The 15,848-nt window shown below is 44.1% G+C and overlaps 1 protein-coding gene across 2 annotated transcripts in view; it reads left to right on the top strand.

Annotated features, from left to right (window-relative positions):
* The first annotated feature begins 6,154 nt into the window (after positions 1-6,154).
* Positions 6,155-15,848, top strand: part of TOX3 (TOX high mobility group box family member 3) — a 79,066-nt gene continuing 69,372 nt past the window's right edge. Inside the window, exon 1 of one of the 2 annotated variants that reach the window (XM_074583119.1) lies at positions 6,155-6,885. In XM_074583119.1, the coding sequence (XP_074439220.1) occupies positions 6,784-6,885 (102 nt within the window). In that variant the 5' untranslated portion in view covers positions 6,155-6,783. The remainder of the gene's footprint in view (positions 6,886-15,848) is intronic. The other variant, XM_074583120.1, reaches the window with a different exon arrangement.

The following is a 15,848-nucleotide window of genomic DNA, read 5'->3' as shown; positions in this document are numbered from 1 at the left end:
AGAAACAAACAAACAAACAGAAACATACCACACAACTTCCACAGCTTTATATCAACAGATGATATAAATGCAATATATATATATATATATATACACACACACACAGACACAAAGATCCATTTCTAACCAAGTTTTCCTGTCTTGCTTTTAAAATGGCATCCCTGGAAGAAAGGAATAGATTGCAACAGTTTCTTAGTTTCAGTTAAAGCTTTTATTCTTTAATGGTAATCTAGAAACGACACCGTTCCAGTCATTGTTCTCTTAAAGATGTTAATTTTTATATTACTGGACAGTTCCTTTTCTGTTTTCAGTACTGCAATCAGTTTGTTTTTCAACGTGGTCTTTATCTCACAATAACTGTATGCTAGTATGTCAGGATACTGTAACGCTGCAGTCAATAGCAACAGGATATGCGCTCTGCCAGAAAGTAATCCTATATTGTCCATTACACACAGGTTATTTTGGAGGGTTGTGGAATACTTTCTTTAAAGCGGCAGAAACCTTTTTGCTGTGACATTGCTCAACAGTGTTAGTGGTTGTCTCTGCTCTGTAGACAACTAAAATACTTCTTCTTCTGCTAGAATATGGTTAAAATTGTTGTATGTGAGTTGAGGTGGTAAAATACTTCAGGTAAGAGAAGAGAATTCAGCAATCCACAGAAATATCAAAGCAGGCGCATGTGAAAGTTTGAAAAGTTTAATAATTTTCTTTTTCCCAGTTTCACAAAGTAATGCATTCCCTGACTTGGGCCTTGGAAAGGAAATGGAATTTCCAAAACCAAAAAACTTTCTGTTGTGATTTACTTTTTTCCTGCAACGCTCCATACTTGTATTTTGAAATAATCATTTGTATTTTTAAGGAATGCCTAATTAAAAATACTTTTTTTTTTAAAATCCTTTGATTTGTAGTTTTTTAGGTGCAGCAACTGAGACAAAGAGAAGGTAAATGATCATCTGGCAGACAAGCACTAGACTCCAGCTCCCCCGATTATTTGGCTGCTCCCATCTGCTGGCTGACATTCCCTCCTTTACTGCAGGAAACATGGTCAGTGACTAATAAGTGTTTATTGATCTCTGCTTGAGACACTTGCTGAGAAATGTAGATATCAATGAATATTTGATCTGAATTAATGCTGAGAACAAAAGTTTTTTCTTTAGTGCCTCGTTTCTATACGATATTCATGCCTGCATGATCACTTGTAAACGCCAACTGGCTCTACAATCTGATGAGAAAAGGGGACTTCAGTGAGATAAACTCTAATGAATTAATATGCTGTTAATTGTACTTTTTCTTAGTCAAAAGTTACCAGTGTAGTTGTTGCTTTGAGGGGTAAGTCAAAATATTATTGATTCTCATCAGCTGTACTTGATAAGTAGAATATAGGTCTAATTCAAAGCTCATTGCAATCAATTAAAGGGACTTCCTATTGATTCTAGGAGGCTTTAGATTATTTTCTAAACCAGACCTGGTTGGCGCTCTGTCTTCCTTTTCTCCTCCTGTATTCCATCCTTTTTGTGCCCTTTCATCCTCCACATGTGCTCTGGGGGGAAGGGGCTAAGACACTGCTCCTTAAAGGTGATGTTGGGGATGTTGTGTTCTCCCATCCCCTCTTGTTCCTCCCAGTTCTTATGGGACCTAATAGATGTGGATGGACCCTGCACTGGGAAAATGAATGTCAGGTCTTTTATAATGTTGATTCTGCAGTCTTGGTCCAGCCTTGGTTCATTCCACTCCTTCTTGCCTTATTCCTCACTTTCCTGCCCCCTCCCCTGTTTGCTGCCCTTGCCCTGAGGGAGGGGGCTGTCCTGCCGGAGACAGGGGGATGGTTGAGTTGCGGTACTCGTGGGAGGCTTGGCTGGCCAGCTGCACATTTGGGTGTTTGAGAGCCAGCGTGTCTGCTCTCATCGCTGCGGTTTCTTCCTGACTCTGCTCTTTGGTGGACTAAATCTCCTGGTGCCTTTGACTTCTGGAGAGTAAAAAGACCGAGAACGTTACTGAGCCTCTGGTACGGTATCTGTGTTACAGATCGGGAGACTGACACGGGGTTTGCAAAGCAGTTTGCAGAGACTGTAAGGGGACCGGTTAAAGCAGATAAGCCGTAACCATTAGACACATTCCTTTGCTATGTCCTGGTACAAAGAGGACTCGCCAGGCTTGTGTGGGAATGAGCTAGGCCTGGAACATTAGTATTTACCCGTGGAAGGTTTCTGGGCAGCAGTGAGAATTTGTGCACGCTCACTTTGGAGTTCGTATGTGACTGATTCACTCCAATACAATTTCTGCTCTTACATCAGAAAAGCAGCCTGAGTGTTCTTAATGGCTTTTAAAATTGAATTGTGATGATGAGTCAGAAGAAAGTATAGCTGAGGATGGAACAGAGTCACAGTTTGTGTGTTACTGCCTGAATCATAATTGTTGGCATCGGTAGGCATACATTTAAATCGTTATGGAACAGTGCTTTTTGAAAAGTTTCTTCGAAATCAAAGCTACCCAGGACCAGGGAAGCTACCGGAGTACTCCACTTACTGTAGGTAGATGCTTACTTTTATTAAACCAGCAGAAAAGAAGGGAATACTTACTCAAAATTGCAAATACTTCATACTTCCAACTGCTCTGGAGGAAAAAAAAAAAAAAAAAAAAAAAGTAGAATTCCAAAGCCATAGTTTCACTGAAGGACCTTAAAGAGAATAGCTTGAGAGAAGAATTTGTTGGATACCTTTCAAGTGATATGTACAGAAAGATATAAATACTTTGGCTCATATTCCCTCTTTAATGTACTCCTGAAATAAATACATTGTTACTAACAAACAGATTTGACGTCATGTATATGGATTTAAAATGTAGCAGAGATTACTCAAGTTTACTTATTTAATAAACTATGTTGCAGAGGCATTGAGAAAGGAAAACGCACACTTGCCTAGTGTTTTAGTTTGTAAAAGTCTCTCTGGCACAGTATCACATAAAACCTAATATTTTGTTTAAAAAGAAAAAGAAATTAGCATATATACGCCAGTTTCTCTTCTGTTTTTCTCTAAATGACTCATTAATTTCACTGCAGTCTTACTAGTTCTGCAAAAGACTTAATTTGGGCACTCGGTAGAGGTGCCAAAACTAGATTATAGTCAGGAATTTTTTTGGTTGGAAATATCACCAAATTTTTCTATATTCTAATTTCATAATTGTATAAATAGACAGTATTTCAAAAGTTTTCACCAAATAATATTTTTGGGGAAAATGTTTTGCCTAGCTGGAAATGTTGGTTTTTTGTTTTTTTAATTCTTATTCTGTTTCAATTTTTTATTAACTTCCTGTGCCAGTGACATCGAGATGGAATATTTTGGGGTTTTCCTATTGTGGTCTGTTCTTTTCTTTTCAGAAGAAACTGTCAGAAACAGTATATTCATAGAATCATAGAATGGTTTGGGTTGGAAGGGATCTTAAAGATCATCTAGTTCCAACCCCCCTGCCCTGGGCAGGGACACCTCCCACCAGACCAGGTTGCTCCAAGCCCCGTCCAGCCTGGCCTGGAACACCTCCAGGGATGGGGCAGCCACAGCTTCCCTGGGCAACCTGGGCCAGGGGCTCACCAACTTCACAGGAAAGAATTTCTTCCTAATATCTAATCTAAATCTCCCCTCTTTCAGCTCAAAACCGTTACCCCTTGTCCTATCACTACACTCCCTGATAAAGAGTCCCTCCCCAGCTTTCCTGTAGGTTCCCTTTAAGTACTGGAAGGGGCTGTAAGGTCTCCCCGGAGCCTTCTCTTCTCCAGGCTGAACAGCCCCAACTCTCTCAGCCTGTCTTCACAGGTGAGGTGCTCCAGCCCTCTGAGCATCTTCATGGCCTCTTCTGGACTCGCTCCAACAGGTCCATGTCCTTCTTATCTTGGGGCCCCCAGAGCTGGATGCAGTACTCCAGGTGGGGTCTCACCAGAGTGGAGCAGAAGAACAGAGTCATCTCCCTCATCCTGTTGGCCATGCTTCTTTTGATGCAGTCCAGGGTATGGCTGGCTTTCTGGGCTGCAAGCACACGTTGCTGGGTCATGCTGAGTTTATTCTATCACAGTACTTAAAATCATCATTATTTACTCACCATTATTTGCTTATCTTCTGAATTTAACACTTCTAACCTAGACGTGATAGTTGCCCGCCCACCACAGCACCTCATGTGCTTCACGTTCCTGGCTGTAGAGCAGAGACCATTGCCAATGTGGTGGGACAGGAGAGATGAGTCACACTGGTAGCCTGGGGTGAGCTCTCTCAGGGAGCCCCTCGCCAGCCAAGGGAGGAATCGTGCAGCAGCCAAAGTGCTTTGTAGGCCATGCAGTGCCCAGAAGCCACATGCTGCATAGGTCTGCAGCCTTTCAGAGGCTCCTTTCAATATGGCAACGGGATCAAATCCTAAACTTGGAATCATTTGCCGTTCATTCCTCACTGAAGGAATTTCCCTCTGAATTCAATGGGAATATGTTTTCATATTTCATTAAAAGTGTAGAGAACCAGAGCAAGGCAGTCTGGAAATACCTGTATTTATATAGCAGAGCACCTCAGAACTTGGTGCCAATGATCTGCTCCTGTGCCTGAGAATCTGCTCATTCTAACTTTTACACTTGGGCTTACAGAAATGTTTGTCACCTGGTGAATAAAACAGCGCAGGTATTACTTTATTAACCTCCGTTGAAATGCGTTTGCTGTGCCTGTATGCGACCACGTTTCCATCACTGCTTTGGAGGAATGCTCTAACGCAATGTTGCATTCTGAACCAGATTCAATGTCTTTTTATTTCTGAACAATTTGTTTCTCTCAGGAGCGTAACTAATTTGTGCCACAGGTATGGGAGGTGTGCTCGTGTGAACACTGTGCTGTATGTTCCTCAATCCTTTCCCTTCTAGCAACAGAGTAGATTTTGCAGTTTTTTTGCTTTGATTAAAAATGGTTGACACAATGAATATGAAATTGGATTAAGTATTTGACAGAATATGCCTGTTTTCTTTTCTACCGAGGCATTTAACAATTCTTATACCTTTTTTTTCTAGAAAATTAAATTCTAAATACTCCATATAAATACCGATGTATATCTGTGCTATGTTTAATTCTGCTCTTCGTGCAAAACATCATTTTTAGAAATCTTTCTTTGCTTCAAGCTGTGACACATCAGGATCAATACCCTGAGTAAGGGTGATCTGGTGTCTCTGTGCTAGCAAGGGCTGCTTGTGCCACTGTAAATATTGAAAATATGATTTCTAGGAATGGAGTTGGGAAGATATTCCCTTTCTACATGTTGTAGCTGTTGACTGGTTTACGCTTTGCTCCCAGTCTGCGTAGGCAGTGCAAAATGATGCATGGACATGAAGTGGGAGGCATGAAGCCCCTGCGGTGTGGGCTTTAGTCAGAGTTGGGGCTGTGGCACGGGCCCAGGATACCTGTCCCCGGCAGCCACAGCAGGGATGCATGGACCTTTAGAGAAGGTCTTGATGGTGGTGTACAGCTAAACCTTGTGTACTTGTGTTGTCATTGCTACTTTGCAACCAGCTGGAGTAAACTAAAGACACTTTGGGATGTATTTCCAGTTGTGTTATAACTGCACAGGACTCGGCCCTGCACCTGAAGGGCCATTCTCCCCGACAAGGGCACATTTTCAACCTCCTCCTTCCTCACACCTTGTCTGCAGGGCACAAATCATGAGGTTAAATGGCCTTTGTACCGCTTTAGTGTTTCCTCCAAAAGTTCTGGAGCAAGGTTTTGGGTAGAGCTCCACGCAGGGTAGCAACTAACAGCTGTGCAGCGCTGGCTAAACAAATCTGGATTAGTGGATCGCTTTGAGTCAGCAGCCAGTGACTCTGAGAGTTCAGGAAGGTTCCCGTGGGCCAGGCTACTGCGTTTTCAAGTCCTGCTCTTGACAGTACGTTAGCAAAATCTCCTTTCTTCTGCCACCTACCCGGTGTCAGTCAATAAAGTGCATTATAAAAAAAAAAAGGGGGGGGGGGGCGGGGAGAGAAAACCGGTGGAAGAGGTGAAAGTTACTCACCTAGACCCTTCCCGGGGCGGGGGGGCCGCGGGCGGGGCCGGCTGCTGTGCCCCCCCGGGCCCGTTGGAGCGGGGGGGCGGCGGGAGGGGCGGCGGCGGGGCGGGGAGGGGCGCGGGGCCGCTCGCTCCTCCCGGGGAGCGGTGCCAGCGCGGCGCCGGCTCTTTCGGCACTTCTCCCCGGCCGGCGCAGCCCCTGTTGCACCAACTCCGGGGCAGCGGCGGGGCGGCCGCGACACCGCAGTGCCCCGCTCCCCCCCGCCCCCGGGCCCCCCTTTGTCGGCGGCGCGGGAGGCTGCGGCGCTCGGTCCGTCCGTCCGTCCGTCCGTCCGCGCCGGGCGCGTGGCTCCTTTGTGTACAGCAGCTGCTCCTGAATGCGGAGGCAAAGCCCGTGGCTTGGCACCGAGCTTTTAAAAAACAACAGCCCTCCCTCTCTCCCTCTTTCCCTCCCTCCTTCCCTCCCTCCTGCCCTCCCCTCCTCCCGCCGAGGTGGACGGGCACCCACCTGGGCTCCGCCGCCCACCTCTCCTCCTCCTCCTCTCCTTGTTTACCTGCACTTTTCCGCCGCCCCTTTCCCTCGCTGCCCCCCGCCGCCTCCCGGCCCTCCGTCGTTCCCGCTGCTCGGGAAGGCTCGGCGCCCCGCAGCTCCGGTCCCTCGGCGGTTTGCCCGTGCCCCAGCCCCGGGGAAGGCACCTGAAGGTGGATCTATTAAACCTCCCGGCGGTTTCTCCAAGTGCACTTCTTGGACCAAAGCACCGGCATGGATGTAAGATTTTACCCGGCTGCGGCGGGCAGCTCGCTCCCCGGAGACCCCTCCAACCTGGACTTTGCCCAGTGTTTGGGTTACTACAACTACAACAAGGTGATTATGCCCGCGCGTGTTAATTCCTCGTTGCTGCTGCCGGGGCCGCTTCCCCGAGAGCCGGAGCTGGGGCTCCGTCGGGGCGGGGGGATGCCCGAAAGCGCCGGGGTCCGCCCGCGGGTCTCTGCGGGGCCGTGGGACGCCGGGCCCCGGGAAGTTGGAGGCGGCGAGTGTCGGCGGGGCCGGGAGAGCCGGGCCGCCTCCCTCCTCCTCCGGCGGCGGGGTGGCCCCGGGGACAGCCGCTCGCCAGGCCGCAGCCGGCCGCTGCCCCGGCCCGGCGCTCCGGTGCCGAGCCCCGACGGACCCGCCGGTAACCGCGGGGTGCGGGTCCCTCTCCCCGCCGCCGGCGAACAAAAGGCGGCTCTGCCGGGCGCGCAGCCGCCGGGGCTCCGGCCGGGACGCGCTGAACTTCTCCCCGGGCTGGAGCCGCTGCGGGGGCCGGGCATAGCCCCCGTGGAGCCCGGGCATCCCTGCCGGGGAGGGCAGGAAAAGGGACGCCTCCCTCCGCTCTGCTTCCCCAGGTGATCCCGGCTCTGTTATGGCCAGTCTCTAACTCAAGGGATGTAGCAAACAGGAGGATTATCTAAAAGTACATCAGCCGCTAGCACGGGAAGGTAACAACGCTTTGATTTGACGAGGATTGTCAGAGAAGTTGCAGTACCACTTCTGTCTATTCACACCGTCCCTGCGGCATGTGTAGTTTATGGAGTAAGCCTTACCGTCAGGAGCAATGGTCATTTCCCAGTGGCTACCTTCATTTACAAAAATATGCTTTAATAATACGGGGATGATTTGTTTCACAAATTACCCAAATCTGGGAAAGGCAAAGTGAAGAATGACACTGTGACTCATGCTATTTTGAAAAAGACTTAGCTGTTTGCACTGTGATGTGTCAATAGCACATTGAGCTATTAGCACTGGGCCCTCACACATGCACATAAAGATCCCTTTCACACTGTGTTTTTCCTGGTGCTATGTTTGTCCAACCTCTGGGGCCTTTTGTGAGGCACTGTATGAGATGCTGGGGAAAAGAAGGGTGCTGCGCAAAGTTTAAACTTAGGTTAAGACCTGTGTTTTTTAGAATCTTTTCCAAATGAGCAGATAAAGTTTGATGAATTAGAAAGATCACTGTAAGAGGGAGAAATAATGTGGGCTCAAATAAGGAGGTTCCGTAGCTGAAGAAAACTTTCTCCTAGAGAAATTGCTTCTAAATAGATCTCGTGAGCGTATTTCTCTGTTGCTCTTTACGATCATCTCCATCGCCGCTGCTGCGATGTTCAAGTTTGTCGGTACAGATTTGGTGGCTGCCTGCCTTGTGGAAGGGCAGAGATGTACTTCTCTGGAGATGCAGACCAGCGTCCGGGCAGCGCGCACAGCCCCTGCCTCGCGCATGCTCCCTGCGCCCAGGCCGCGAGCATGCTGCTTTGTTAGTAGTTAATATAGAAAGACACAGGAGCATGAATTAAAGATGAAATGTCAGCCTTAACTTTGAGTGCTGCTAAGGACTTCAAGAGCTCTAAAATGCATAGTAAATGTTCACTGTTGTCTGATATGCCAGCTAATTTTGGAAACTCGCAATGCTTACTGACAGCATGCTTACTGTAAATTTCACTTATTCAGTAACTTTATTGTGTTATGCGTGGTATGCATTTTTTTCAGGCTCTGTTACAGGTTACTGTACATGTTCTTTTTATTTTATTTTTTACGCCCAAAATGTTGAATGGCTTCTGAAAACCAGTGGTTTATTGTGACCATTGAGTTGCTGCAAATGCACAGTTATATATAACCTTTTGACTGTATTTCCCTTCATCGTACAATGAGAACAGAGCACACATTCAGAAAAAGTCAGAAGTGACTAACTTTTGACCTATTCAAAATCGCATTTCAGTTGCTGTGCTCCTGAACGTAATTTTGTCAAGTATCTTGTAGGCCAGGCTTCCAATCTGCAGCAGAAAATATTTTAATTAACAGGGTACGGCTCATGGTGCATGTGTCTTATAATAGATATCTTTGTATGCAGAAGGCCTGATGCGGCGCAGACGGGCACAGGCAAAGCTGTGTTGTTGCTGTGAGCTCTTCTTTGGCTCAGCTGGGAGAGCAGCGACGTGGTGTACAGGTGTTTCAAGGACAGAGGAGGAATTTGTGAATGAGTTCCTAGAAAGGAGGATCTTAACGGTGTTAATCTAATCTCATTTTCTCTATTGTTTGTAATCTGTAACTACAGGAATCATTGTAAGTTTTTGTTTGTTTGTTTGTTTTAATTAGTCTGGGAAAAGAGTATGTTTATTTTGAAACCTTTCCTCCCTCCCTCGCGCTCTATCCGTCCTGTCCTTTTCTCTGTGCTCCTAAGGAAAATAAATGATTACTGTGTTAGGCACTGAGATGACCAGAAGGCATAGGAAAAAAAAGAGTTGAAATATTTACTCTGCTGAAGTAAATGGGAGAACTGTTATTGATTTCACTGGGGACAGTATTTCACCTCAAGTCTTTCTGAAACTCATTTGAGTATCCTGCCCACTCATCCGTGCCTGCTTCATTGTTAGGAGCTGAATCCATATTCTCCTTGTGACAGTGACATTGCTTGTGACAACTGCCAGGAAGCAGGAAGTGTGATGGCAAGGGTAAATACGTTGCCTGGTCGTATATACGTGCAAAAGCAGGATTATTTATGTGAAAGTATTCTCAGGATCGTTAAGACATAGAGTTGATGGCACGTGGCCTACCTGTGGAAAACTGCATCTTGTATCGCAAAGTCTGAAAATATCGAACACAAAAGCCTTTTAGTGTTACTGCATTGCACCCTGCGAGACAAGGCTGTCTCCCACCTACATGCTTTAAGCAGGGTTTCCCAGGACTGTCCAGTTTTTTTCCTTTTGTGGGTAGAGCCCTGGCAGAGTGACTTGAGGCAGGGCTTGGGATCTCCTTGCCCTGTGACTAGCAGTGGGAGGGGAACTGCAGCGCGAGTCCTGGGCTGGTAACCCAGGGGGGTTTGGGTGCTTGGGGGCTGTCCTGGACCAGACCCGCGGGTACCCTTCACTTGGTGTCCTTCTCCACAGCTGCTTTATAAGAGCAATGTCGTTCTTTGAAATTGGCTGCCAGTGCTGGATAAGCAGACCTAAGGGCAAGGGATCTCAGCTTGGGGTTTTTTTGGGTGTGAGCATTAATTTAGAGTATACGACAGGTATTTCAAAAGAGACTAAAGTACGTAAGCATCCCTGCCGTTATGTGTAGTACAGCAGTTTCTAGAAGATTCCAGATTGGAATAATTTTTGTTGAGAATGGTGTGCAACATGGTAAGCGCACGTAAAGGGCAAAAGAGGAAATAAAGACACAGAAATACTGTGATTTGTCCAAGGTTACGCGGTCGGTCACTGACATAATCAGGGCCACAACCAAGGTATTCTGAGATTCAGTCCAGTGGTTTATGCTGAATCTCATTTACTCTAATAGGATTACTTACGTGTTTAAAGTAAAGCATGTGCTTAAGTGCTTTGCTGGAGCAGGGCCATATTTGATAAGTTTTCAGTGCTGGTGTGAGAGTACATAACTTGACCCTGCATGTGTCTGGCCGGTGGTGGTTTGGGGTAACAGCGATCCACCTCTGCTTCGTGGAATTGCAGGAGTGAAATCATGGTCTGCCCGTTTCTAGAAGAGTCCTGCTGTGACGTACTAAAAAAAAAAAATTCACTACAAAATAGCTATAAAAATTACAGAAAGTTGAAAGAGACCAGCTGTTGTAAAACATTCTGCTTCTGTTTTGAGCCCTTTTATGGTTCTGCAGACGGAGAATGATTTTGGACATTCGCTATAGTTGAGTAGTTTTTTCTAAACAAACTTTTTCACTTATTGAAATTACATGTCTTGTACTAAAAATATTTAGGGAAGTACTATTCATCATAGCAAATACTTTTTTTTTTTTTATTAAAGGAACCATAATTCTTGTAATGCAATTTGGAAAAGGGAAAATAAAACTCCAAACCCTAAACTTGTGCAGCTCAGTGCTTGAGTTATCATTATATTAAATTCCAGAATCCTTACTTCATTATTTAGCTGTCTACGTTTTATAATGTTTATCTCTTCTACACAGATTGTCCTTGAAGGATACAGATTTCAAACGTACATACCTTAATTTAGGCACTAGCATACATATGTGAATGTCAGAGCTTGATGTTTTTGGCTGAAATATTTTGCATTTTACAAAGGAAGCTCAAGAAGGTTATCTTGTTCTTCCAGAGGTAACGCAAAGACAGCAGTAGTTTAGTAGCGTGCTAAACTGGGGCTATAAGTCATTCCTATTAGTGTGTGTTGTTAGGAAAAAATGGATTACAGTTATGCAAACGATTGAAAATTACTCTTCTTGCAAATTTAGTGTGGCTATATATGCATAGGTTTTTCTTTCATCTAGCAGATGGTGAGAGACAATGGGTGGATGTATGCTGTTAAGATAGAAAGCTCTCTGCTTGCTCATCATCTGCCCTGCATATACGCTCGTTTACATCTGGGCTCTGCCCTGATGCAGGCGGGGCACTCTCTGGCGACTGGAAGCTGATGTGTGCCGTGGTCGCGCGCATAGCTGCAGCCTGACCATGGCAGAGGTGGCCCCAGGTGATGGAGAGGGCCAGAAAGCACCAAAGAGCTCCCACAAAGCGGAGAGCAGAGATGCATAAGCAGAGATGCAAATATGGGTCTTGCTGGAGACAATTCAAGGAAGGGATTGGGAATTTTCTGTTGCAGTGTCAACTCAGTGAATGCCGCTTTATCTTCAGTATTTCCCACTGGTCTTCTGGCACATGTGGCAAGTGTGCTGAGCTGCTGCTTTCCCAGAACAGCCCTCCCCTGCCTCTCATATCTCAAAACCTCAGGACGGTGCAGGCAACTACTCCTGGGGAGCAAAAAAGTTCCCCAAATATTTGTCTGTCCAATCCAGCACTAAAAACATTGGCCGTGTGATTCCCAGCGCTTGGAAGAGGGAGTGCAATGATCAGATGTATACGTCCACAAGAATACGAGTTCTGATTTGTATCATCACCCCGGCTTGTGTGATGCTGTTTTTCAGGGGCGATCCTCCCACAGGCTTCGTGCCGTGGTTGAGGAGCTAGCTGGGAAAGGAAGCCCCTGTGTGCCAAGGGCAGCAACTCTGCAGGACCCACGTTGCTCAGAAAGAGCATGTGTGATGTGTATACCAACTGGATCGTGCAGCATACAGTTTTTCTGTTGCTCAAATAACGCAGCTCCTGTACTGAACGTACCATTTGAGTTGGTTGTATACAAAGCATACCTAGTAGAAGTTGGTTTTTAAAAGTATTTTTAAGATGTTTTTGTTACAATGGGTTACAATTGTATTAGTAAGATAGTTGTAATAATATCCGGTAATATATGAAGAGCTTAACGCTTAGAGGTAATGTGGAGTACTTATGGTTTGTGTGGAAATGACTAGTGTGTGTGTTTTAAAATAATGATAATTTGTAGTGATCACAAGGCTGATGTGTGCGTGCCATGGACATGGACACCGACTCCCAGGTCTGGTTCTAGCGTGGGGAAATACCGACCAAATGCTCTGGGACGGCAAGAGCCATGTTCCCGTAGCATCGCCCGCATCACACGTTGACTGCACACAGGGGTGCTGAGTCCAGCCTAACCCTAAAATGAATTATTATGAATTTCTAATAAACTCTAAAATAGAAAGACAGGAAATAACAGCTTATATTCTTTGGCAGATACTGAAAATGAGAATAGCTTGCGTCGCCTGTAAGTTGTGTGACTCATTTGTTGTGGTTTTGTGCAGTGTTTGGCAAAGCGAGGCCAATCAAACTGCGACCTTTGGGTTGTGCTGCAGGCTTTTATTAAATTTAAAGTTAATACGTGCCTATATATTTGTAGAATTCTGACACTCCCTAAAAACCTAACTAGTGCTATTGAAAGATGATAATCTAATTTAAGAGGAGAAGAATTTGTACAGCACTAATCCTACCTTTTTATCTGTAATCACATTTCTGCTGCCGTAAAAATTGAGTACTGTTACACAGACCTAATAGCAGGGTTGAATTTTCAAATGCTTCAAACTCTTATCTGATAGCCGTCTTCTATACTGTTGCCTGTCTGTGTGATGTATTTATAGAGTGCCAGTCACCATAGTATCTTTGCGATGATTGCTACCAAAATTGAGAACTCTGAGGTGAAAATCTAATCAGGACTTTAGATAACAATGTCACACAAGAGCCTTCTGGTCTTTGCCACTCTGCTCCCTTCAGATGAGGACTTTGATGAGATCACGCTTGCTGCCGCGTTATTCATTATTTATTTCTGTAACAAGATTTCTATTTCATATCTTTTCCACTGCACGTTAGCACCTGTCAAACCAATCCAAATTCTGTTTTGAATGTATTCTCTCTGTTTGTACCTGAAACAATATATTGAAAAATACAGGCGGTGCAGGGCTGCTGAACTAGCAAAACCAAAAGGGGAGACGGACGTTTTAGACCTGCTTCTGCCACAGGTACCTCGCGTAGCCGAACAGATGTTTTCAAAACTTTTTCAGACACTTCATGGGAATGGGCAGACAGGCTGAAAATACTATTTTCGTCACATTAAAAATAGCTGAGTTTGATGAGCAGACTGCTGGAGATGTGATTGACCAGTGCTGCAGACTCAGGTCTGTTGGAGAAGGTGTGCTACTAAAACTAGGCAATATTAGTTTATTACTGAAAATGAAAAACGTTTTAAACAAACAGTTCATCTAGTTTTCAGTTTGTTTGTATTGTTCACGTGCCAGCTCTTGCCATCGGTGTTCTCTGCTCACTCCTGCACGGCCAGTTTGCCCAGCAGCCTGCATTTTGTTGAAAAGCCCTGTGTTAAGTATCAAGAGGGAAAAGAAAAGCGGTCCATTCTCAGAAATGGCCAGTTGAAAGTATCCCTTAATATCCCTTTAAGCTTGATTAAAAAAAATAATAATCGTGGATAGAAATCTGCTTCTCCCCGCCCCCAGCACTTGTGTCTCAGCTTTGTTTATGCTCATTGGAGACTGATTCTATGTGGGCATCTTTCACTTACTTATATGGGCATTATATCAGGCTTGCCCTTGGCCTTTCATGGGAGAAGTTGTTATCAATTCCATGTTTTATTTTTGCTGTTGTAAAATTATAGCCCTTCTTACTGTCTGGGTCACGTCGACCATATATTATCATTCCTGGCCAAAGACTTGTGAGAGCTAAGACTAAATCTTACAGAAAAGAGTGGGTTGTGACATAGTGAAGTTAAAAATGAAGGGTGTGCTGGGATGAAATGCCAGCATTTGGACTGGCAGCCTCTGAAGTAAGGGATCTGTTTGTCTTCTGCTTTTTTTTTTATTATTATTGTTTTTAATTGTTTTGTCATGACCTTGTCTGCTACTGGCTGAGGTGAGAGCTGCAGAGGCAATAGCATGGGTATGTCCTCGCTTTCCTCATCTGCTTTGCAAAGTATGGAACCGATGATTATGTAAAATCATTATGTTAAAGCAGAATATTGCTTGAATAGACACATTTACATTTAGATTTTCTTTCCTCTCTATTTGATATTCTGAAGAGTTTTGATCAACTGGGCAACCTAACAACAGGTTGCAAATATGTAAAATTACCAGCATGGTAGGATTTGTGGAAAATGAAGGCTACATGCAGATGGTTGTGGTCACTTGCAGCAAGTTGTCTTCATCTCTCCGTTTGCTTTCCTTCAGAGAATTTTTCAAGAGAAACTCTTTCGTGTTTAGCACCCAAAGTGGATATAGTTTACGCTGTCATTTTGTAAACAGTTAATATGAGAGAAATTAGATAGCGATCTAAAACCTAAATAGTTTTAGATATATAAATATAAATTAGTGAAGTATTAGTTTTTCTGTTTTGGGGTGGGTTTTTGTTGCATTTGTTTTGGTTTGAGGTTTTTTTTGCAAGGAACCCATGCATGGAAACAACCTGAGCTGTATGAATCATCCTTTCTATCCCAATGGAACAACTCCTGTATTTAAAGTCACTGAATTATATAAAGGTTTGTGGGTTCAGGACATATTTAAACACCTCAGTATTGATTAACTGTCTAATTTTGATATGAAAAATTGTGTTAAAACCATGCAAAAATCAATTGCTGCATAGTGGAGTAGCTTATTTTTGGAGCAGATCATATTTATCTGCTGTTCTTTTTGTGCTACTCTCTTTATAGTCTTATGGCTTATACAAATAGTTGAATTTTGAATGGCTTAGGATACTGTATTTCACTATTACTTTTTTATTAATAAAAGAGCTGTTGTTGAACTGTACTTTTATCAGTAAACTATTTTACTGATAGAGGATTAGCAGTTCTCTGTTTTTTTTAAGCAATTTGCTTTCTGAAATAAATAGGAATTTGATTAGACATGGGAAAATAGTCATTCTGTTTGCTTTAGTAGGTTAATGCTGTTACTTTTGGTGGGTTCTTAGTAGGCGTGTGGATGAAATGATGATAATAATAGGCGGTCATGTAAATATGGGGATATCATGGTATTGATTTGTTCCAGTGAAAATCTTGATAGTTGTGGTTTCCTACCACAACCCAGCATGGTTCCTTTTTTCCTATTGTTTTGCTTGATATGGTTTGAAAAACGTAAAACTTCTATAAACAAACAAAAAAGCCTAATCTCTATACATGTGGCAAAATAAGCAGAATTCTACAATGCGTTTTCTGTTCTTTTTCACAGCAGAACTGTAAGTAAAAACAAGACTGATGTCAAGACTGTATACTGGGCATACAGCAAATGTAAATAGGTTGTGAGGTGCAAACACAAGAGCTTAATTTAGATTTGCTCTACAAAGTAATCATTAAAGTAAATAATATGTTTATACCTATGTGACTTCCTGTTTGTGGTTTTCTGAGTGTCTAGTAACTGTATTTCAAGTGATAAAACGTATCAATTTATTTTGTCCTGCCAAATAATTTACAAGTTCAAGATATTATTG

Source organism: Larus michahellis, chromosome 4 (genome assembly GCF_964199755.1).
Source record: "Larus michahellis chromosome 4, bLarMic1.1, whole genome shotgun sequence".
Classification (NCBI taxonomy): Eukaryota; Metazoa; Chordata; class Aves; order Charadriiformes; family Laridae; genus Larus; species Larus michahellis.
The sequence above is the reverse complement of the archived record's forward strand: the minus strand, read 5'-3'. Positions and strand labels throughout refer to the sequence as shown.